The sequence below is a fragment of the Drosophila suzukii genome, chromosome 2L (assembly GCF_043229965.1).
Source record: "Drosophila suzukii chromosome 2L, CBGP_Dsuzu_IsoJpt1.0, whole genome shotgun sequence".
Taxonomy (NCBI): Eukaryota; Metazoa; Arthropoda; class Insecta; order Diptera; family Drosophilidae; genus Drosophila; species Drosophila suzukii.
The window spans coordinates 718141-740936 of NC_092080.1; the positions used below are offsets into that span (position 1 = coordinate 718141).

The following is a 22796-nucleotide window of genomic DNA, read 5'->3' on the forward strand; positions in this document are numbered from 1 at the left end:
CAATAATCTACATCACTTTGGCGACCGTCATCGCTATTGTTCCACATCGTATGTGCATATGAAAATATTTTAATCTAAAGTTTCCACATCAAACATGCCCAAGTGCAAAATCCCCAATGGCCCCTGGGGTTGAACTCGTGCCCTTCCCCCTTCTCAAATGCAGGAAAACAAAAGCTAAGCTACGACTAATGATAAATGCAACTCTGGCAGGCCACACACCCACACAAACTCAAATGGAAAGCCAGTCAGGAAAAGCGAATGAAGCGAAAAGTCCTTACAATGTCACCTATGTGGGGGTTCAAAAGTGGGGTCACTCGGAAAAATATTTTACAAGGTGAAAACCCTTTAAATCGTATTACGGAGTGACTAATAAAACTACAACTATAAACTAGAGACAGAAATTTGAAACGTACCAGTCTTCATACAATCGTCAATAGAAGTTTACTTAGCTAAGACTTGTTTTCTACTTTATTATGTTCTTTATTAGTATTCCTCTTAAAGTAACTTATATGGATTTTTAAAAATAGTAATTCCTCTGAAAAATAATTTAAATGAAATATAAAATAGTTTGTCATTCAATTTAAAACTTGAAACTGTTTTCTCGGTTCGTCAAGTGAGACGCATCAGCCGCCGGAGAGGACTGTTGTTATTGCCATTCTCGCAATTTTAACTCATTTCGTTCAGTGTAATATGAGGGGAAGGGAGGTCCTGAGAGGGAAGCTTACATAAATGCAGATATTTGAGTGTGTGCCGGGGTATATGTGTTCAACTGATTACGGGGGAAAGGAAGAAGAGGAGTGGTCCTGTCACATGTTGCAAAAGGATGAAAGGATGACGGCTGATGACGTCGAATGTGGCCAAATGCTTTTAGAAATTATTGAATAATTAAGCAGGCCAAGGACCGAAGGACCAGGATTCTTCCACCTTCTCCTGCTCTCCGAATCTCGGTGGATTCTCCGTCCCACTTTTCTCGGGGGTTTCGCTATTTGCCTTTGCACTGAACTTCTTACATGCACCCAAAAAAAAAATCGCCCTTAAATCAAGAAATTCGCCTTTAAATCAAGAAAATCGCCTATGATTTTCATCCAACGGCGACTCACCTTTATTTTAAATAAATAATTTTCTTGAATTTATGGTTTGCCATTTCTGGAAATAATGACAAATTTTTCTTAAATGTATGGTAAAAAACCTTAAAATTAAGGAAAAATTTATTAAAATAAGAAAAAAAATATTTATGATGTAAGATTACATCATTTTACATTTTACACCCTACATTTGAGGAATTTGGTTGGTTTTGTATACCAATATTGAATTTTAAATGGATAAAACCGTTTCTAATTTTAATGGCAATTATTACATGGGAATACTACAGTCTGAAAATTTTTATATATACCTGAATTTATTAAAGATTTATTTTATATAAATACTTTCTATAAACATATAAATAAATATAACAAATGGAAAAATCCTTACCTCAGACAACCCCGGCGTGAACTCGAACCCGCAACTGCTCACACCATAGCCAGACGTCTTAACCATTCGGCCACGCGTGCTTCTTGTCATACAATGACTAAAGAGGGCTAAGGTGCTTTTGGTCCAGCTTTACGCATACAAATAACGTTTATTCTAATCTAAACCTTTTTAACAACCGTTTAAACAATTTGGTAAATAGAAAAGTGAAACTAATAAGAATAAAAATTACATAAATTAAAAAAAAAAAGAAAAATAAATAAACAAAGGGTACACTTGCCGTGGCGTGGGCTCGAACCAGGTACTTTTGTTCGATTGTTTATTGACCGGACGTCTTTACCAGCTAGACCACCATCAAAATGTATAAAAAAAAGTCACTTTCTCTTAAAATATGGGTATTTCTTTCCTAAATTTAAGTAAGAATTTACCATTATTTCAAGAAAAAAAATCAAGAAAAATTCGCCATTAATTTAAGAAAAAAATGGGATTCTTCCTCTTCTTCATTACAAAAAAAAAAAAAATTATGGCGAATTCCTTAAATTGTAGGCATTTTTTCTATAATCAAGAAAATATTTCTTAATTCAATGGCGTTTTGAAATCACGGGCGATTTTCTAATATTTATGGTGATTTTTTTTTTGAGTGTGGCCAAAAACTCCCGACGGGAAAACCGATGATGATGATGGTGTAAAAATAGAGGAAATTTTGAGTCGAGAAAGGCAAGTAGAGAGAGCTAAGCTCAAAAGTTGGGCTGCACTTTTTCTATTATTTTTCCTGGCTTTTTTCAAATAGAACTTTTTGATATTTTTCTTATTCTTTCCCCCTAACTCTGACCTCTACCCTGATTTTTCCACCACTCGCTGCGCACTTTTGTTTTAGTTCGCAGATTGAATTTTAAATAAAAAATTAAATTAACTCGTCTAAGTATTGTATTTGGTTTTGTGCCACTACCCCCATCGATTGGCTGTGCGAAAAAGTTCAATTGGCAGAGGACTAAGCAAACATTGTGGAATAAAAGGTTTTTCTACTTTTCCATTTGAGCGATGTGGAAAAAAAACCGAAGGGAAACGTGGGGAAAAATCATCATCTTCTTCGAACTTTTTCTTGGCTCGCTCCCGCTGATGATGATTTTATTTCGATTTTCTGTTGCCATTTCTCTTTCGACGCCCACGGCTACATTTTCCAGTTGTGCAAAATTAGAAAAGTTTTCCTCGCTCTCTCTTTCCACTTCTGTCCCTCTCTCCCTCTCTATGATTGTTTCCCAGAAGCGGAAAAACCGAAGGAAAAGAAGGAAAATGGGGGTGTGAGGGAGGGTGCCGTGTGCTTTGCGTATTTGTCTTGTTAAAAATTTAAGCGAATTTCCTCGAGAAGCCAAATCGAAATCAGCAGCAGAATCCGCACCAGAATCGGAATCAGATTCTTCGGATTCAGCAGCTAAATCTAAATCCCGTGCTGAGGATTTGCCATTGCGGCTGAGTCGCCTGCTGCCGACATTGATATGGTAATGAAGCCTCGACATCGGAATCGGGCTCTAATCCCCGCCAGCAGCAGCAACCCCCTGTGATATCTCTATACATGGCCACACCGGTTTTGCTCAGCAGTCAATTAAATGTTTAATCCAAATATCGTTTTATACGTCGCACAGTCGATCCGGTCGGGGTTTTTCAGGCTGATCTCAGTGATACACAGGAAAAAATAGTCTATAAATATCCATTAATCAGAGAAAGTAGAACATTATAAAGTTCTCAACTTTTGTACGGACATATTCATAAAAAATATCAAGAGCAAGATGATATTCATCGGTTATTATGATGTTAAATAGATACTGGAAAATGATATTTCTTCCACTTGTTCTCGACTTCAAAAATCTGGTATTAAAAAAGTAAACAACAAAGAAATAAAATAGTAAGCCCCTTTTTCAGTGTAGAAAATGGAAGCAATTTCTGGCGATGGCAGTCGCATCAAGGGATCAGTCAGCTCAGGGATCAGGGATAAGTTTAATCTTGCGATATGCGTAAGCGTGCAAATTGCATCGATTACGCATGGCGAGAAGGAGAAAGAGACGGCAGATCGGATCAGAAAGAGAGGGATGGCTGCAGACAAAAGGTGCAATAAAACCGAAAATAGTTCGGATGAATGGGATGCGATGGAGGGAATGATTCGGGGCGTGAGGCAAACCAAAATGGTCGACAAATGGATCGCTTGATCAAGCGGGAAAGAGATGTAAGACAAAGCTGAAAGAGACGGAGATACAGCCATCAGGAGCAGCTGCTTTTTTCACATGCCAAGGATCTATGTTTTGGGTTCGTATTTGCGTAAACAAGGCCACACTTTGGTCAGGGCTGTTTGATATTGGGCTATCTGAGGGATTCCGGGCTTGTTTGATTTGCTTTGGGAAGATATTTCTGGATAATGCCTCAATTCAGTGCTCCAGTGAATGGGGCAATATAATAAAACCAAGTGAGAAATCAATTGACAGATAACCTCCAAACAAATTTTGGTTTAAGGCCTCGGGTAATTTAGTTGTTCAGGATGGCTTATGGTTTAATTATTTGGGATTTGAATATTTGTCCGGAAACAAATGTATATAAAATGTAATTTTATCCTTATTTTTAGACATTTTATTGATTTTTATGTTTTGATTAATTAATGGTTAATTTGAATAAGAAGTTTAAGATATTCATATATGCCAAAATATAAGTGAGTATTTCAAATACAAATTCGAGTTATTTAAAAATATTTTTCTCTAATAAAATTGTTCCATACCCTTTCTCAAAACAATGTTAAATTCAAAACAACTCTCCCATCTTTTCTGCTTTTAGGCTGTCATAATTGTTCGTGTTGATTTGATGCGTAATTAAAAATTTAAATTATGTGACCCGAGGATATTTTGTGGGCGTGTGTGGGTGGAAAAAATGTGGAAAAGGGGCGAGAATGGCCAGTCAAATATTTGTCAAGTGGAAATGGCAGGGAAATATCCTGAACGAAGGACTTAAAAAGGGAGCCTCATAAAAGGCAATCCCATTTGCATGAACTTTTACTCTTTGCCGAAAATTACTTCAACTCAATTAATTAGCCGAGTTTTCTTTGCTTGGTAAGACCTTTCACCACTTTCTCACTGTTTTTGCGACCCTTTTTGCCTGCTGTTTGCCCTAACTCTTTCTTGGCAAATCTCGCAAATCATGGTACTGCGATTCATCTACGACTCATACTCTTGCTGATATTTCAGATGTTTCTGGTCCGAATCGACGTATCCGTCACCTCAGACAAAGCCAAACATATTGGCAAACAAACAAATCGCGAAAGAGAAATAGAACCAAACAAACGTAAGCATTGTAAAGGTGGTAAAGGGTAAGTAGAAATATAGGCCCCAGGATTTTGAGGACACTGAAAGAACCATTTGCAAAGCATGACAATGAACATATCCAACGAAATACTAGACAAATATGTTGATGAAAAATACTTCTAATGCATTGAGTTTCAAGTAGCTGAAGTTAATAGAACACATTCTGAAATATTTATTTGGCATCTGAAGATATTTAACTGCATATTTCAATTAATCTTGTAAGATAAAAACTTCTAAGTCTAAGTCAAATTAATGTTAATGAAACATATATTCAGTTATAACTTTGGAACCTTAAAGCAAACTTGAAATTTATAAGTGGTCTTTTAGCTCTGTATTTTATTGTATATTTTTGGCCAGTGTAAGAACAGCTCTTCCTCTGGAGGCTCTTTTTTGGCAGCGTGTGTGGCGTGTTTGTTTTTCTCCGTGTTGCCCCGGCCTGTCGTCTTCTCTCGTCTCATTCCCTATTTCCTTGTTATCCTCGTGTTCTCTAGGTATTTGCCATGTTGTCTCGAGTATAAAAAACTAGGCAAAACAAAACTGCTATCCAGAGGACCAGGTCCTGTTTTTAAGGTCCTGTTCTGGGCTCCTAACCATTTGGCTGATCGTTTTCCCGGTCGCCTTTCAATTGACCGTTGCAAATCGCAACAAAGATCAGCCGGGATAAGCCCCGTTGTATGGCAAACAGAGAGGAGGAGGAGGAGGCTTTCCCCCTCCATTTTCCACTTTCCTGCTCATTTTTTGTTTCGCTTTTTTTCCTTTCTCCATCACACGCCCCGCAGAAGAAAGAAAGAAATGCTCTCTCCGCCATACTGTTCTCATTTTGTCCGCCCTTTGTTTTTGCGGCGACTGGTGATGCGCATTTGATTGCTACGATCCTGGGATTTCGTATATCCCTCGATTTCCCCCGAACCTGTGTTATCCCTCTGTTCGTGCTTAAGTCCTTGGAAAATCGTTTTTTGCGCCTTTTCCATTTCCTGGCCGACTAATTGCGAGAGAAATCTGCTAAGACCTCCGGACCAGCACTAGCTTGAGATTCAGATTGAGATTGAGATTGAGATTTAGATTGATTTCAGCAGCAGCAAAAGGACCGCTGCATCTGAATAAAAAGGGTGTGAAGTGGAGGACCACTTGAAAAATCTCGTTATCCTGTCAGCAGCAGGACTCCCTTGCTCCTTTGGCTGGGAAAACTGCCAGTCATTTATGAGTATCGCTTGGGCTTGGGAAATGTGGGGGAGTTGCGATGGATGCCAAGTGCTTCGGCAGCTGTCCTTTTGCCTGCAGCTCGCATATCGCTTACAGTCCAAAAGCAGATGACGGAAAGCAGCCAACATTTCCGATTCTGATTCCGGTGCTGATTCTGTCACCCTCGCTCACTTGGAAAAAATGGTGAAAAAACGACTATTAACAACTTGCTAAAATAAAAATATAATTACAAAAACTATTTATCCATAACAAAGGTTAGCAATCAAAATAAACCTGATTTATAGAGGTTAAATCACTTACACCTTAAAAAATAATTTCTTTTTTAGGTTTTATTTAAGAATAATTTCTGGTTCTTCCGTATCATTTTTTAACACTTACATGAACGGTGATTAGCTATGATTAGTTATAAAAAACCTTAAGCAGATAAAAGCACTAAAATAAAATAACAAAAAATCGTTTTACTAAAATGAGAAGAGGTGTATTGCGTATACAAAGCTCCAACAAAAAAGAATAATCACTATAATAAACAATATAAAAATAATATATCATGTTAAACGACTTAAAAAAAATTTTTTTCCTATCGGTTCCACGTTTGCCCGAGTGCAAATGAATGAAAAGAGCAGCGGTTCGTTCATTTGTCCTTTTTACTTATTTTCCGCCTACGACAACACCATCCGAAGGAAAATGACAGAGCAAGGAGCAGTAGAAGGATCAGGAGCAGGCAGCTCTTTTGTTGAGCTTAGCACTAGTCCTGGCAGTCTTTTCAATTTCATCCTGCGAGAAAGCACAAAGCCCGAACCACTCAAAACGCCTCGACAGGACTCAATTGTTTTCGCGATCAATTTGCAACTTAATTGAAATCCATTTAAAGTAATGAGAGTTACTAACTTGTCCTGCCCCGACCCAAAATCCTTTCGCTACCCTCCGCGTTCCATTGTTTTCGCTACCCTTTTCGGTGGCCGCAGGCTTTATTTTGATCCCATGCTCAAGAATTATAATCCCACGCACCACAGAAGTGACCGAGATGCAGATACCTGTGGAGAATTCCTCCCATCTTCCGATTGTTCCGATAGTCCTGATTGTCCTCTTGTCCTGCGGCCACAGATCTATTTGCGAGCCGTGCAAATGCAAATTGTCCCTAATGTAGCCCAAGTAAGTAGCAATCGCCCGGCTCCCCGCGGCGAGGATTCTCGTTGAGATTTTCGAGTGGCCGAATGGGAACTGGTTCCAAAATGGCAAAATTTACCATATACATTTTTATAAAAAAATCAACATTTTATTTTACATAAAATGTTTACAGCAACATTTTGGGTATTACTTAAATATCTTAAATATTAATATTGAAAAATAAATTATTATAGACGATTTTTAAGTTTTATATTGACCAAATCATCCTTAAAAGGTTTCCATCTTTCAATAAATTGTTATAAGTGGTTTTGTAGTCTTTTGTAGAAAGAAAATATCTTGAAATATCTAACTAGTTCCCTAAGTATCAACACACATAAGAACCACTCGAATTACATTTTTTTTAAAACGGTGCGCGCAAAAAATATGCAAAATAAATGCGGGCAAAAAAGTCGCTGGCCAAGTCCATTAAAAGGGAATAAGTGCGTGCAAATCCTGGCCGCAGGATGTTTTTCATATTATCAGAACGCATATTACTTCATCGGAAATGAAGAGCTTTCGTTGCCCCCGCAAAATGCCAAAGTAAACATGTGTGAAGTGCTTTGAAAAAAGGGAGGGATGATGGGCGGGATGATGGCCCTGATATCCATATCCATAGCCATATCCATAACCATAACCACGCGCCTTTTTTCGTTACACTAAAACCGCAATACAAACACACCCACTTAAGAGTCGGGAAGTAAGGAGAGGTACGGGATATATATAGAATAGGATGGATGTGGATGCACCACATTCCAGTTGATCCCCTTGTAAATCTCTAAATTGTTTTATGAACATATTGGCCGGGAAGGTGTAAACCTAATTTTCCTTTATGAACCCACGGGGCAGGTAAAGTGGAAGTGCATCCATACATCCCCGGACTTTTTGTTCCGGCTCAGCAGGATGCACTCTATATCGTCTATATCAATGTGGCCATTGTTTGGCCGCCTCATTTAAATCGTACCGCTGGCCAATTTGCATTCGCACTACAGCCAAATTGATCCGCCCTAATCCCAGTTTCAGTTTCTGTGCCGAACTCCTTCGACCGAGATCTATAAGCGCGGGATTTGAATTTGCAAGAAAAACAAAACTCCTCTGCCTTTTCCTCTGGCTTTAGGCTTTAACCTTACCCTCGGCTTGGCTCTATTTCTGGCTGGGATTGGCGTGGATCTGGATTTTGACCCGATCCGGCTTGGCTTCTGCTTCTGCTCCGGCCTTAACTTTGCGCTTGCCCTTTGCCGGAAAGGTTTGAGCAAAAATTTGAAAGTCAGTCGGTTGGTTGGCCGAAACGGGACGCGAGGGACCCTAAGAAATACAAAGTATTTATAGATCAGCATGTACGGTGGACAGACTAATTTGATTTCAGTAAGATAAATGAAAAACTGTAATAAAGCTGTTTTATTGAAAAAAAATATAGTTTATAGTATAGTAGATTCGTGTTTTTTCTTGAGTCTATTATTATTTTTTTTTAAATCTTTTTTTTTCTATTATACTTTTTTGTCCTTCTCTGTTCTGTCACTTATGTAAAACAAAAACATTTATTGTTTTTGAATTAAGGCGCTATGTGTTCTTCCTCTTCCATGGATATGAGGCATATTTTTCCTGAGCTGGTAACACCAACATCGTCTTTCTCTTTGACCCCCATTCTGCATAGCACAACCCCTCACCACTTTCTTCACAACTCCTTTCCCCTTAAGATGAGACAGCATTTTTTTTACTTCTTTTTTGACACCTAGGTGGCGCCAAAACGCAGTCTACATGGGCGCCATCTTTCGTTGTCAGTTGCTGACCTTATAATGTAGATGGCGTGTTCATATATAGCCCTCTGCATTTCATTTCTGGCAACCATTTAAGCGCCATCTGTGCCTCGCTTACATTCCCATCTTTATGGCAGCGCTACCTCACACCAATATTCGTATTAATTTCGTTAAAATTAAACGGAATTAGTTAATAATAATTATAAAATAGAAAAACAAATAATATTTTAGGAAAAATTTAGATTTTTCTACTCTTTGCTACATCTGTTTTCCGTGAAATGGTCACTCGATTTTTATTTACTTTTACATAAGTTGGCAGCACTTGATTATTTTTGTTGTTTTTGCTGGGACGTAAACAAAAGTTGAACGAATATTTTGATCCCAAGATCAGATCAGTTGGACAAATGTTTAAATAATAAAGGAGCTAATGCAGAACGGAAAATCGGATGATATGGCCAGGAAAAGGACCAGGAAACGGAGCAAGCACCGCAAAAGGAGAAGGAGAAGCAACGGAAAGCCTAGGCCCCACAACACTCAAGATCGGGATCCGTGGACCAATGTAGCTCAAAGTATTAATAATAAAAATCTACATAAATTATTATACCTTAATAACACCATTGTTCACCCCCACTATAGTATACCAAAGTCTATTTGAATGGCACCACAATCATGTTATGAGCCTCTGCTCTAAGGAAGATCCAAATCGGGATCAGGACCACGAGGATGTTCCCAAGGAAACTGGATCGTCGCCATGTCTTGACTATGTCTATGAAAGTTCCTCGGAAGAAGAGGAAATCGAAGCCGTTGACGAGGAGTATCTCAAGTTCCTGGAAGTGACCATCAAGCATCAGCAGGAACTGAGGGACCGAAGAGCTGCCCAAACCACCGACTATTTAGATAAGGAGTAGAATAACCTCTGTGCTCAGATCGATGATGACCGTCAGTCGATCTTCCATCTGCCTCAGAAATCAGACAAAGCCTCCAATATATACAAATACTTAGGACTTTTGAATGGAGGAATTTGGCGATAGAGAAGTTTGACTTTTTATTACACTTTTTCAAAATGTTTAATGGCATAATATTGACTAAGGAAACATATGGTATCATAAGCTAAAAGATTCAGTTAGTATTTAATTTTTTATATTTGTATACTTTTAACTTTTGTAAATATGGAAATAGTTATTACCCTACAAGTTACACAATAAATTAACCCCCCATTTAGGATCACTTCTTTATAATGTAAAATATTCGCTTAAAATGTATGAGATGAGTAAGAATAATTTGTAAGCTAACAATGCCTTCTTTCTCCTAAGAGAAAGCCCGAAGGAGAGAACCAAATTTTGCGTAGGACGAGAAAGCAACTGTACTTTGTTCCCGGAACTCCAGCTTGTCTCCGATATTCTGTTATTCCCACATGGTTCTCCACTAATGAAGTTGTGCGACGACTGGACTTTTTTGGCCAAGGGAGACGCACATTAACCCGACCAAGACTAATGCGATGTCATTTATAATCGCGCAGGGAGAACCAGAAGAAAGCTTCAAATTGGGGCAGACTAAAAGGGAACTGTAGGGGGGAGGACATTTTGTGGGTCAGAGACAATGTCTGCTGTTTGTGTGGGCGTGGCATGCTGGGCATTAGCCAACATTTTTCGGCACTTTTCAGCAGAAAACCTAATTAAGACGTCCGACTCTGAGTGGCAATGGATTCCGTTGGCTTACTATCCACTCCCCCGTGCCCCGCTCTCCTGCCAAGCTCCTCCTCCCTCGGAGCTCTTTGGCCACCTCCTCCTTCTGATCCTCCGCTGAAATCACGACTGGCGACGACAACTGCGAACGACCTTTCTAATGCCCGGCCACTGCATAAATCATGGCCCAAATGGCGGCCACCTGCAACCGGCAGCAATAGCAGTAAGCCAACTGCAACTGCCAGTGTGCACTGGAAAGAATTGTAGTTCATAAGAGGGATATATTTATAAGAATCCCAAATACTGTTGCCTAAAGTCTTGTGAAATGGAGGGCACTAGATAGACTTTTACAATTTCATTGCTGATTTTCTCGGGTATACAAATCGGCTAAAAACCAAGGTGGAAATACTCTTCATTCTTTAATTTTATTGCTTAATATTGAAACAATTTAAGTATATATTCTATCTGCCTTACTTATTTCTTTACTTTTAAATTATAACAAATATTTTTGAGTGTATCTAATAAGGCTGTGCCCGCAACGGGAACGGAAACTCCAACTAAAACTTAGGCTAAAACTAAAAACTGGGATGGGAACTGGGGAATCACAGTTGGACATTCACCAAACGGGAGCGATAAAAGTTTAGTCAAATCGAAATTGAGATTTCAATAGAAAGTTTGGCTCCACCCACCGAGGAGACGAGCAATAACACGACAATAAAATCGAATAGAACAATAAAATCGTTTCTAAGGAGATTAGCCGGATAAAATAAATACCCATGCACATTCTAAAAAAAATATATATTGAACATAACATAAAGTTTTTATATTTTGAACGAACTTGTATGTAGTTTTCTAGCAGAGATATCTAGTCATCCTCTATGGTCTGTTATCATTAAAATATTATTGAATCAATAATATAAATATTGAAAATTAAATTCTAATGTTTTTAATATTCTTGTATGTTAACGGTAAAGAACGGGCTTCTAAATTCATCCCATCTGATTTTGATTAAGGGAGTTTAAAGGAATTCCTAATATAAATTCGATACAATAGAACCGAAGCCCGAGGAGCAGCCACAGAAACCACAGAAGCCATACGGCAAAATGGCTGCCTCGAGGGCCAGGCTCAGAGAAAAAAGCGAGAGAGTGTGAAGGAGAAGCCTCTAATTAAATGGGTGTACCTGCTGAATATGGCTAATAACCAGAAGGAGGAGGAGAAACGACGGCAGCAACATGAGGAGCTGGAGCGAAAACAAACTGGCCAAAAGGGCTGTGGCCACCTGTTGCTGATTAGTGGCCTCTCTGTCTTCGGGTTTGTGTCTCTTTTCCCCCTCTTTTTCATATTATACGACGCCATGTTGCCTGTAGATTTGCATGATACTGCGATCGAACACCCCCAACTTCTCAGATACTGCAGATATTGCAAGACATCGCGGCATATGAATATTTTATGAGCTGGCAACCGGCTGTTTTGGAGGCCAACCGGCGACAGTCGGGGAGCATTTGAAGTGCCAGACAAATTGTTGCCTACAAATCAATTAAATTGCTAATCAACAGCGACAACAAACAAAACGGCAGCAGCAGCAGCAACAACCACAGCAGCAACTGTTGCAGCCACGGCAGCAACATATCGTGTATTAGGCTCACAATTTAATGGAGCCGCATTCCAGAGGCGAAGTCTAGAAGCCATTGTTGGTTCCCTATCGCCAAAGCGACCACAAGAAATGCATAAACATATTGCAGATTGTTTTTTCCCTTTTTGTTTTTTTTTTTGGGTGCTGGGGAGATAAATAAAGGGGCCAAACACAAAACAAAGCTGCCAGAGTCTTGGACACAAACAAGTGCGCTGCAATTGGGCAGTTAGGAGGGGGTTAGCAGGGGTTAACCGGTGGTTAAACGGGAGGTTAATGGGGGAGAGAGGGAAACACTCGGTCAGAAAAAGAACAAAACTAGCACGACCCGAAAAACCAAAGCAACAGCAACAGAAACAGAAGCAACATGGAAACACCGCAGGCGGCATTTGACAAAAAGTCAACTAGCCACATATATGAGCATGGCTATGGGCTTGAATATATTGAAGGCACTGAAAGTGGTGGCTAAAATAAGCTGAGGCTAGGTAAGATAGTAGGAATATAAGGGAAAGAATTGCTGAATAATTATTGGGAATACTACTTAGATCAGGCATTCGATTTAAATTACATTTACTTATACCTTTAACTTAATGATGGTTGAGTCTTTGTCAGGTGTGTGTCTTTCTTTATTTTCTATTCTAAGATTTAATTATACTTATTTTATGGATCAACCTTTTCAAACGCCCATAGCTATTTTACGGGGCTTATGGTACCTCCCACTGTTTCACTTGTCGTCACCATTAACGAAAGCAAGCATTACGGCATTAGTTAGCTGCTGTCGAAATTCATTCGATTTAAAGCTACATATACCAGTCCCCAGATTCCCAATCCGATTCAGATTCAGATTCAGGCACTGGCGCGGATTGAGATTCAGATTTAGACTCGAGTCTGAGACTCGCTTCCAGTTTCAGGTTACCACGCATGAGGCTTTTTTATGTCGTTCTCCATTTGTCGCCTGGCACTTTTCTAACTTGCTGTGGGAAAAGGAGTGGCGCTGGAGGATGGCGAGTGGAGGCTGCAAGCTGGAGGGGATCGGGATTCGGATTCGGATTCGGACTACGGGGATACCCGAGAAGAAGGTTGAGAAGCGTGAGAGCCGACAACAAACTGCGCCTGCGCACGCGTTCAATTAGCTGCAAATTGCAAATCGTGCGGCGCATGCGCAACGTCCCGATGCGATGTCGCCACAAACGGCGGCAACATGTTGCTGCTGCTGCAACAACACACAGGAAAAAACGGCCTAAATCTTTAATTGATATTTTCAGGTCAGAAAGGTGTTTAAATTGTTCGTTTGATGAGTTTGAAAAATCTAAAGTCTATGGCTAGAACAGTTTTTATTCATCTTGTTTCTCTCTCTCAATATAAAAATAAAATTTGTTGATATCAGATAAGATTGTATAAGATATAATTATAATTAACATCTTTACCCTATCCAGTATTTGAAATAAATAAATTAATTAATATGAATTACTAAACTTATTTTTATAGATAATCTTTTTTTCAGTGCACAGCAACCGCAATACCAACGGCAACAGTTGCTAATGTGTTGTCAACAAAACTCATGTTGACAGCAGAATCGAAAATATTTCATTTCAAATTTGTGCTGCTGCAGGTTGCAGGTGTGGGAAAGAGAAAGGCTCCAAGGAGGTGTCGATGTCCACTGTTAATTGGGTGGATTTGGATTGCCTGGCTTGGGGGGCGGTGGTAGGTGGTTGGTGGTTGGTGGTTGGTGGGTTACCTTGAGAGAGACACATCCTGTCGCCGGTTGCAAGTTGCAACCATAACTCAGCTGCAGCCACTGCGGCAGAATTTGCATGGAGGGAATCGAATTTCTTGCGGATAGATTCGAATGTTGCTGTTGAGTGAATGATAACTGACAGTTGAAACAGCAGCAGCAGCAACAATGCAAACATTGCATCCACAGCGACAACATGTTGCTGCCGCATCCTGAGGAAGTCGCCTGTTTTTGCTCCACGGCCTTCTCTCTGCTCCTCGGCTAAATGTCAATAAATATTGGCAATGCTCTCGTCCCAGACGCTGTCATTGTCATGGTAGCAGCGGTCGCCCAACAGCAGCAACCAGACACTTGTAAAAATACATAAATGTGCATAAGATTAAAAACTTATTAAAATTAAATATAAATTTTAAATAATAGTTAGAAAATATATTTAACATCTTAACAAATATGTTAACTAGGGTAAAAATGGGTGGAACAAGTTTAGAATGCTGTTGCTTTAATGGTTTTGGGTGTGCGTGGATTCTTAATTAATAGACGACAGTTTAATATATATATCACATTATTTTTAAATGGTTTAGGGCTACCGCGGGCTTATTTAAAAGCGAGGAAAGAAATCGTCGTGTTTTCAAGCTGGGAATTAACACAAAGTTCTTAGGAGAATTTTGCAATTTTGTTATGTATGTAATAAATATTTATGCACTTCATAAATTAAAATTTGAATAGATTTTAAAGACTTAAAGATGGTTCTTGAGTTATAATTCTCCTTATAATTTTGATTTTTTCCACGTATTTTCCTGAAGTGTAGCAGCTGCTTGGAATGCCAGCAATGATCTCTCGCGTTGTGGTTCGTTTCTGCCAATTCCGAATGCGCACATAAATTCTATCAAACAAGCAAATGGAAATATTAAGGAAATTTAGACATGCCATCCCAAAGAGCGGGGAGCTGGAGAGGACCTGCGGAGGATGGAGGATGGAGGATCCATGGGACAGCAAGGCGGAGGCTGGGAAGTCAAAGCGACCGCCGCCAATTTCGAGGCGCGGCAATGGCAATCCGAGGCATAATACCAGGCAGTATTATGGCCGAAGTCAAAGGCTAGATAGGCCGAGTGAGTGGTTGGCTGAAACCGAAACCAACCGCAGAGCCACATACATCATTTTCACACCAAAATGCAATCGGCGGGGGGAGAAACCTCAAGGCGAGAATTATGAGCGACAACACACGGCAACAACAAATGACTTTGCGAGTGAATTTGCAGCTAATAATTTACACAAAAGCATTTTTAATCATCCAAAGCGAGGCAGCTCCTTCGCCTCCGTCTTGGCATCTCTCCAATAAATTGCCAACGTGCCAGCAACAAAGTAATCAATCAGCGCGGTCAATAGTCAATGATCCCGCTGCGAAGGAAGGATCGCGGATATGGAAAGGGGGATCTCTGGAATCGGAGGATCGGAGGATCGGGAGTTGGGAATCGGAGGATGATGCATTTCGGAGCACTGAGCACTGGGCTGGCATTGTGTCAGTCACAGCAGCAACATCGGGAACATCAGCAACTGCAATGGGAATGCGATGCAATGCCAGATCATTGATAATGATCAGCGGCATCGGCATTGGCAGCTCCGGCCGCGGAAAACACATCTAGAGTGCAACCTCCTCCAAATGAGAAAATCAACTCCGCAGCTCAAAGTATGCGTAATGGCCCCAGGGAGCTTCTGAAGCTCTGAAGATTCTCTATGCGCTATTCTCCGTTTTTCCTCCGGTGGGGGAACAACCACCGGCGGTTGTTTGCCTTTTGCCTAGATTCCGCGACCGGCGAATCCGCGATGAGAAAATGCGTCATAAATGCGTAAACCCGACGACAGCAGCCGCCAAAAGAGTTTGTCAGCGATGGGCCAGTGATTATTGGAGATTTTGGATAGAAGGACTTCATATTTATTTTCCCATATATTTTTATAGTTATCTAACGCAACCAATTTCAAAAAGATCTCAAAAAATAAAAATTTCTTTCAATTGGTCTCAGCACCAAAATAAAATACCATTTTATCTTTAAGAAAAGCTAGTTTCTAACATTAAATAACAAGTTCCCATTCCTAGCAAAATTAATCTATTAAAGTATTTTGAAAATGTTGTTTTTACTGATTTATACAACTCTTACAGTTATAAACCTCCTAGTGCTCCCACGTTAGGCGCCATTTATTTTTGCTCTGTTAAACCGATCACGATCACGTGATGCTTCCATCTCTAGGATTTTCCGATCGCCTTGGCAGTCTTCATCATATTTAATGGTTGTGTGATAATATGCCACGTTGCTGCTGCCATGGATGTGGATGTGGATGGGATGGGATGCCACTGGTGGTGGCTGTTGCTACTTGCTTCTTGGCCATAAAGAGTCCGCAGTTGCAGTTGCACAAATGCAACGCAAAACTCAATTAAAGAACGCATTGCAGTCATGATACTCCCGGTGATTCTGTTCTGTTCTGTTCTGCTGTCCCTCTCCCGAAGCCGATGATCATTGGATGGATCCGCGCGATGCGATGCGATGATGATGAACAACTGACATTGAAGTGCCAGATCGACAACTGAACGAAGCCATGCTCATAAATATGGTTGCCCCCATACCCATACTATGGGTATAGCCATATACCCACACTCCATACCCATTCCCATTCCCATTCCCGTTCCCATCTGAGGCCATCTCCTCCATTGCTTTTCAGGCTGTCGTCTACAAGTTGGTTATTAGTCGAACGGAATGTTGGCGATGCGCGTTAATTAACTCATCAATTTTTTTTCGCAAGCCCCTCCGCTTTTTCGCCAGTGTCCGCCGCTGAGTATCTGATGGATGCATTTACTCCTACTTAGCATTGTCCGAGGGTAAAAGGATTTTCAGCGTTTCAGATTGGCTGTGGTTCTGGCTCTGGCTCTGGCTCTGGTTCCTTTGTCCGAGGGCTTATCTGCAGTTGACACAAAGCTCCCGGCAATCCAATCAGCTCGTGTGAGGTGGCATTTTCGTATTTTTTCTTCGTTTTTATTTTTTCCCGCCTGTCAGGGAGGCCTCTTGTTTCGAGGGAAATTAAGTACCTACTAGAATGTAGTTGAAAATGTCTTTAATAATGACAGCAACTATGTGTGGAACTTGAAAAGCGCGTAAGCATCATCATCGTGTTGCTCCTTCTTGTCGCTGCCTCTCTGTGCCGTGTGTGCAATAATCTGGAACGTCATTTTTATTGCTGCCACTCGCATTGGGGCATTCCTTCACTATGTGGGTATCCCACTCCTTCGGCTCCCAGCCATCCACATACACATCCAGCTTTTCAGCCTGCTCGTTGTCATCTTAAGCAATCATCTCATAATCGGCAGTGGCAGTAGCCGAGGCCTCCAACCGGAGGTTGGGCATTTCTGATGTGTGCCCCGACTTCTCCGGCTTCCCTGACATCTCTACACCGGGAGCGTACAACTCAAATAGTAGATATAGCTAATGGAATATACGTTTAATATTAATTGTAGTATGTTTGGCACAAATTCTTATAAACACATAGTAGAAATTTATATTTCTCAAAGTTCTTGTACTTTTGTATATAGAGTGTGTGTGTGGGCAGAGCCCCGGCAGAGAAAAAATAGTCCTTTAGCTTTTCTAAATGTTTCAAGAATGATTCAAAACAATTACAGCTTAGGTATTTTTCTCTGTGCACCCGCTTCCCTGTCAGCAAATCCCCACCAGAGTTTCCAGAGCTGACACATCTTCAGCAGAGATGTGTGTGCCTCAAAGAGCTGCGGACTGATATAAATCTAAGAAGAGCGGATCTGGAGCGCGCCTTTTTGATTGATTGCGGCGAGGACGTTTTTGTCGCTGCTGCTTTTGGTGTTAATAATAATTATTATCGGAGATGTTGGATGGATCGAATTCAATGTCGAGCATTGCAGAAGCGGAAGCGATCTGTGTGAGTCTTTGGAGAAAACGTGAGAATTCTCGATGGAGGCATTGTCACTCCCGATAGTTGTTGCCTACTGGCGGCACTTGTCTTTTGTATATTCCCAAAAGTCGCACGTGCTGAGAGATTGCTTAGAGATTTGACTGAAATAGAGGAATTTTTCGGGAACACATTTTATATTAAGTCGAAAGAACTATATTTTCGCAATTTTACTGGTGGGTTACTGTGTAAGTAATAATATGCAGTACTCCCGCTAAGGAATGAAGTTTATTATTCTTCCTAAACTGTTCCATTATTTTTAATTCACTCTAACTAAGAGCCCATGATCGTAGACAGAATATGTTGCCGCTGGGTATGGTCGTATGTATCATCGATTGTTCTTGACCATTTTGAGAGTATCTCGAGTGAGAAAGAGACAGATGGCAACATTGACGTGTGTGGCATGTGGGCAAATTTGTTGTTGCTGCTGGAGATGCTGCAAGTTGCTAGTTGCTGTTGTCATTGGCCGCGGCAACAATGCGACGGCGCTGCAATTTAAATAAGTGCCCGGCAACAGAGAACATCGAACATAATTGCCTTTTGCTTTGCTTTGTTTTGTTTGGTTTTTTCACTCCGTTTGGTTTCTAGCGCTCTCGTCGCCTCATTTCCTTTCCAACGCGAAGGTCAGCGGCCACAATTGCAGTTGCTGCGGTCACTGGCAACCAGCAACATCGGCGGTACGGCAGCAACACCAGCCGCCTTTGGGGCAGCCGCTTACAAGCGCTGCGAATTCCGCTCACTGTCGCCATAATTGTTCGCTCCTTTAGCCCCCTTAACCCCCTTAACCCCTTTTTGCCCGTCTCTTGTTGCTTTTGGCTGCGACATGTTACAGGCAATTGATTGCTGCCGCCACTGCCTGCTTAATGAGCCCAGGAGCAGCCGAGGAGGGGTCCTGAGGAAACCGGGAAAGATCGGCTGACCGGAGCATCTGCGGCATGCGAGGTGTCTAAATTAGCTGGGAACGCGTTTTCGGCTGTCGCCAGCAATCAAAAGCGGAATATCCGCGTCTCCTTGTAATTAGGGGAGAGCAAATACCAAAGAACCCAAGCGGCAGCTTCAGCTCCAGAATCGAAAATAATGGGAATGGAAAAGCCAAAGCAAATGAGGAAGAGTTTTTTCTCTACTTTTCTTTATATATGATCATACTCGTATATATCAAAGAAATAAAAACACAACATTTTCCACCATTTTAAAAAGTTCGTTTCAGTATTTTATAAATATGAAACAAGTGTGATATTTCCATATAAAAAACATTAAAACGCATCGTATGTCAGCATTCAACAAATTATGTTTCAGTACAGCATAATAATAACAATATTAATAAATTCATCCTATCTACTTCGAGCTCCTACATTGCTCTATAACACAGTGGGTTCTTAATTGCCCAGCCTAAGAACGAAATTAGTTATAATTTCGAACTACTTTGCAGAATAAACAAGTCCGCAGAAGCAGCTACAGTAGCAGCAAAGCAACTCAAACATTTGTCAGCAACTTTGACTCCGAATCGGAATCGGAGTTGGAGTCGCGGTTTCAGGGTCTGTTGCAAATAATAAAAATCGGTAGCAATTGCAATTGTTGCTGGGCACAAAGGGAAGCCAAGCGGAGGAACCCACTGGGGGAACCAAATCCGAGGACCATGGTGGTGCGGTGGTGCAACATGTTGATCACTGATATCGTCTGCACGATTTGCAGCCAGGGCAACAGGTAGAACCGAGAGTCCATCTCCGCGGAAGCCTCTCCCGATTTCTTCTTATTCCCGGGCTTTTTCTGTTGGTTTTTGTTGATCTGGCAACTTCATTATTTGACAGCGCACGACTTTGATATGGAACCGAGGAGCAGGAAAATCGGGTGGCGGAGCAGGAGCAGAATGCATTTCAAATGCAACAAAAACCGAGAAACAACAGCAGACACAGCGACAACTTTTTTCGGCCAGAAACGGAATATTGTTGTAATCAATTTTACAAGTTTTTATTTATGGCTACCGAGCACCGCATGTGGCAACTGTTTTTGGACTTAGAAGTCTGCAGAGTGAATCTGAGTTGCCTTCGTCATTACTCGACGGTTGGGTGTCCTTGAGAAGACCCATAAAATACTGAGGGGAAATAAGAAGCTAGCAATTTATCAAATCCATGATTGCAATGAGTGTTTTGGGTCTTTAAGATCTGTCGGCTTCTTTAAAACTCAGCAAGGACTCAAACCTTGCGAATTCTTAAGGATCATATGATAATGTTTGAGAACCACTAAAAATCCACATAAAAGGGAGAAAGAAAAGAGGGGGAAGAGAGAGAATGAGAGAGGAAATGGGAATCCCACAAATATTAAGGGTCTTTGAAATTATCGTGATTATTTTTGATTTAAATTGAAACCAATCCGGACTCCAACCTTGCGAATTCTTTAGCTTCACTTGACCCACCCTAGACTCGAACCCAACAGTCTGGCATCACAGAAAAATATTTTTGAAAGGCTTGCTTTTCAATGTAATAAAACCCTTTTCTGAATGGCATTTAAAGTTTTACTTTTCTGCAAGAAATAATTTTAAAACCCCTTTTTCTACCCCCTTTTTCTCATTGTGTGCGGTCTTTTGGTCGCGCTCCAACGGACCAACTGACACCTAGACACATTTTTCTCTGGCACAAATCAAAAGGCAAACATTTTCACTTTCAATTACAGCAATTAAAGCGAGCAATGATAATAACTTATTTAAGCAGCAGGAGGAGAAGGAGCAGGGCAGCCGTCGAGGATCGTGGATCGCGGATCGCAGATCGTCGCCAAAAGCGGACACGCAGACGCATCGCAAAAGTGAAACAACAAGGATGGAAGAAAAACTAGTTCAGGCTAAAAACAGGTCCCCCTCCTCGATCGACCCCGTTTACGCCCCCCTTGGTGCGCCCCTGTGTCGCTGCATGCGCAAATTGAATTTTCGAGAACTATGCAACACTCATACGCCCCGTGGGTCCGCTGACCCCCTTTATGCCCCTCATTCCGCCGCTGCAATTGCGGAATAAACGTTTTTTAATTGAATTCGAATTCTGGGGCCATCGCCTCCGCCTCCTGCTCCCGAGGATCTGGATCCCCTTGCTCCTTCTGCCTTGGCTTGGTTGTTGTCCTCGGATCGATGTTGTCGTCGCTCGGTTTGAAGTCGTCGCTGCATTTTCAGTTGCAGTCGCCATCGCCCAGTGGCTCACTTACAACTTGGCCCCGCCGGCCATCCTTTTTGAAGCTCCCTGTTCTGCTCGTTTGTGTCTCAATGCGCTAACCACGAGAAGTCCATCAGCTAGCTAAAAAAATGTATCCTTTAACAAGCTAAATATAAATACAATCATTTTAGACGAACAGAAAGTATTTTTGTATTCTTCGAATTTAACTGACTTTACTTTTTACTTTACTTTTTTATCCGACAAAATAATAATGATATTATAATTTGACCAGTATTTTGAATGGCTATAAGTAATAAAGTGGATTAATTGAAAATGGTGTAAAAAAACGTTTTAAAATTTTGGAACCCCCGATTGGATTGCCTAAATTTTGTTATCCAACATCTATAAACATATATTTTTCAGATTGCTTATATTTTTCATTAAAAGAATGCCCCTTAAGTTAAGAGCATTGTGTTATCGTGGTGCATTTCTTCATTTGATCGGTCTTGTTTTTTGTGTCTATAAAGTTCTCTGTGTTTTTTTATTGTTAATTTATAGAATTTTTTTGTGTTGTTGCCTGGAAGAAATGCCTTTGACTTGGTTTCGTTGTCATTAAAACGCGCGATGGGACATCGACTTGTTGTTGCTGTTGCTCTCTTGCAGTGGATGTTTTTGTTGGGCGATCCTCGATCGTTGATCGTTGGCTCTTCCTCTTCTTGACTCGCGTTGTTGATTTTTGTCGTTTGCCTTTTAAATGAAAATAACGATAAATCAAAGGTCGGCGTTGAAGCGAGGAGAACACACGGCCCAAAGAGATGAATTTTGTGTGATCTGTTTGTGGGTCTGTCTACCAGCTTTCCCACTTGGCTGTAATTTGTTAAGCTTTTAATTGCCCCAAAAATAAGAATTGATATGGAAAGAAAGGTGAAAGTAGGTAATGCCACCCACCAACAGGTGGAAACCAACCTCATACCTTAGATGAGATACAGAAGTACCACTCGAGTCCCAATACAAGTGCCTCGAAAATGCAAGATACCTAAAGATGCAAGAAAGGTGCTGAAATGGGAGATACTACCCATTAAAGTAATTTCATTTTTAAATAAATAAATTTCAGTTGGAAGCGCCAATAGTGATAAACATTTTAATAGTGACGTTTAAGTGGATTTTGGCGTATGATAGCTTTATATATGTATATAGAAAAAGAAGTTAGATACTCATCCTTGCGGTTTGGACGAAATGGTAATATTTTAGAAGACTTCCAGGGTATTACGACTGCCTTAAACCGTACTCCATTCAGTTTTCGACGGGATCATGGGAACCTGGTGCAGAGGTTATCCAGCTGGGCCGGGTGGTCGGGATGCCATTGTGGGTTTAATTAATTACACCCAGTTGCCGAATGCCGCTGGCCTTCTTTCTCGAATGTCTGCAACTCCTTGTGCTTGCCTTTTCCTGTAATGCTCTAATGTAGATATTCCATTTGCCATTAGAGACTGACTTTAGCTGACTCTGACGACGTCATCAGGCCGCCTCCAAATGCGTTTTGACAGGGGTAGCCCCGCTCCCTCGACTGCTGCACTTAATCTCGGTCGATCGTCAACGTTCCATCAGCATCATTGGCATCAGTTTGCCAGTGGAGTAGCTCCCCCCACAGATTGTATCTCATCAAAGGCGCACGTTTTCGAAATTACCGTACTAAGTGGGC

General features: G+C 40.9%; 1 protein-coding gene and 1 long non-coding RNA gene across 2 annotated transcripts; one reads left to right on the forward strand and one right to left on the reverse strand.

The window, feature by feature from the left end:
- Nucleotides 1–1446: 1446 nt before the first annotated feature.
- On the reverse strand, nucleotides 1447–2102 carry LOC139352307 (uncharacterized). Its single transcript, XR_011603636.1, has 2 exons — nucleotides 1751–2102; nucleotides 1447–1682 (listed from the first exon to the last, which is right to left on the reverse strand). It is a non-coding gene; the product is annotated as an uncharacterized lncRNA (long non-coding RNA).
- A 7177-nt stretch (nucleotides 2103–9279) lies between these two features.
- Nucleotides 9280–10160, forward strand: LOC108010321 (uncharacterized). Its single transcript, XM_017075232.4, has 2 exons — nucleotides 9280–9507; nucleotides 9575–10160. Exons 1-2 carry the CDS (start codon nucleotides 9366–9368, stop codon nucleotides 9844–9846), a joined length of 414 nt encoding a protein of 137 aa, XP_016930721.2. The 5' UTR covers nucleotides 9280–9365; the 3' UTR covers nucleotides 9847–10160.
- The last annotated feature ends 12636 nt before the right edge of the window (nucleotides 10161–22796 follow it).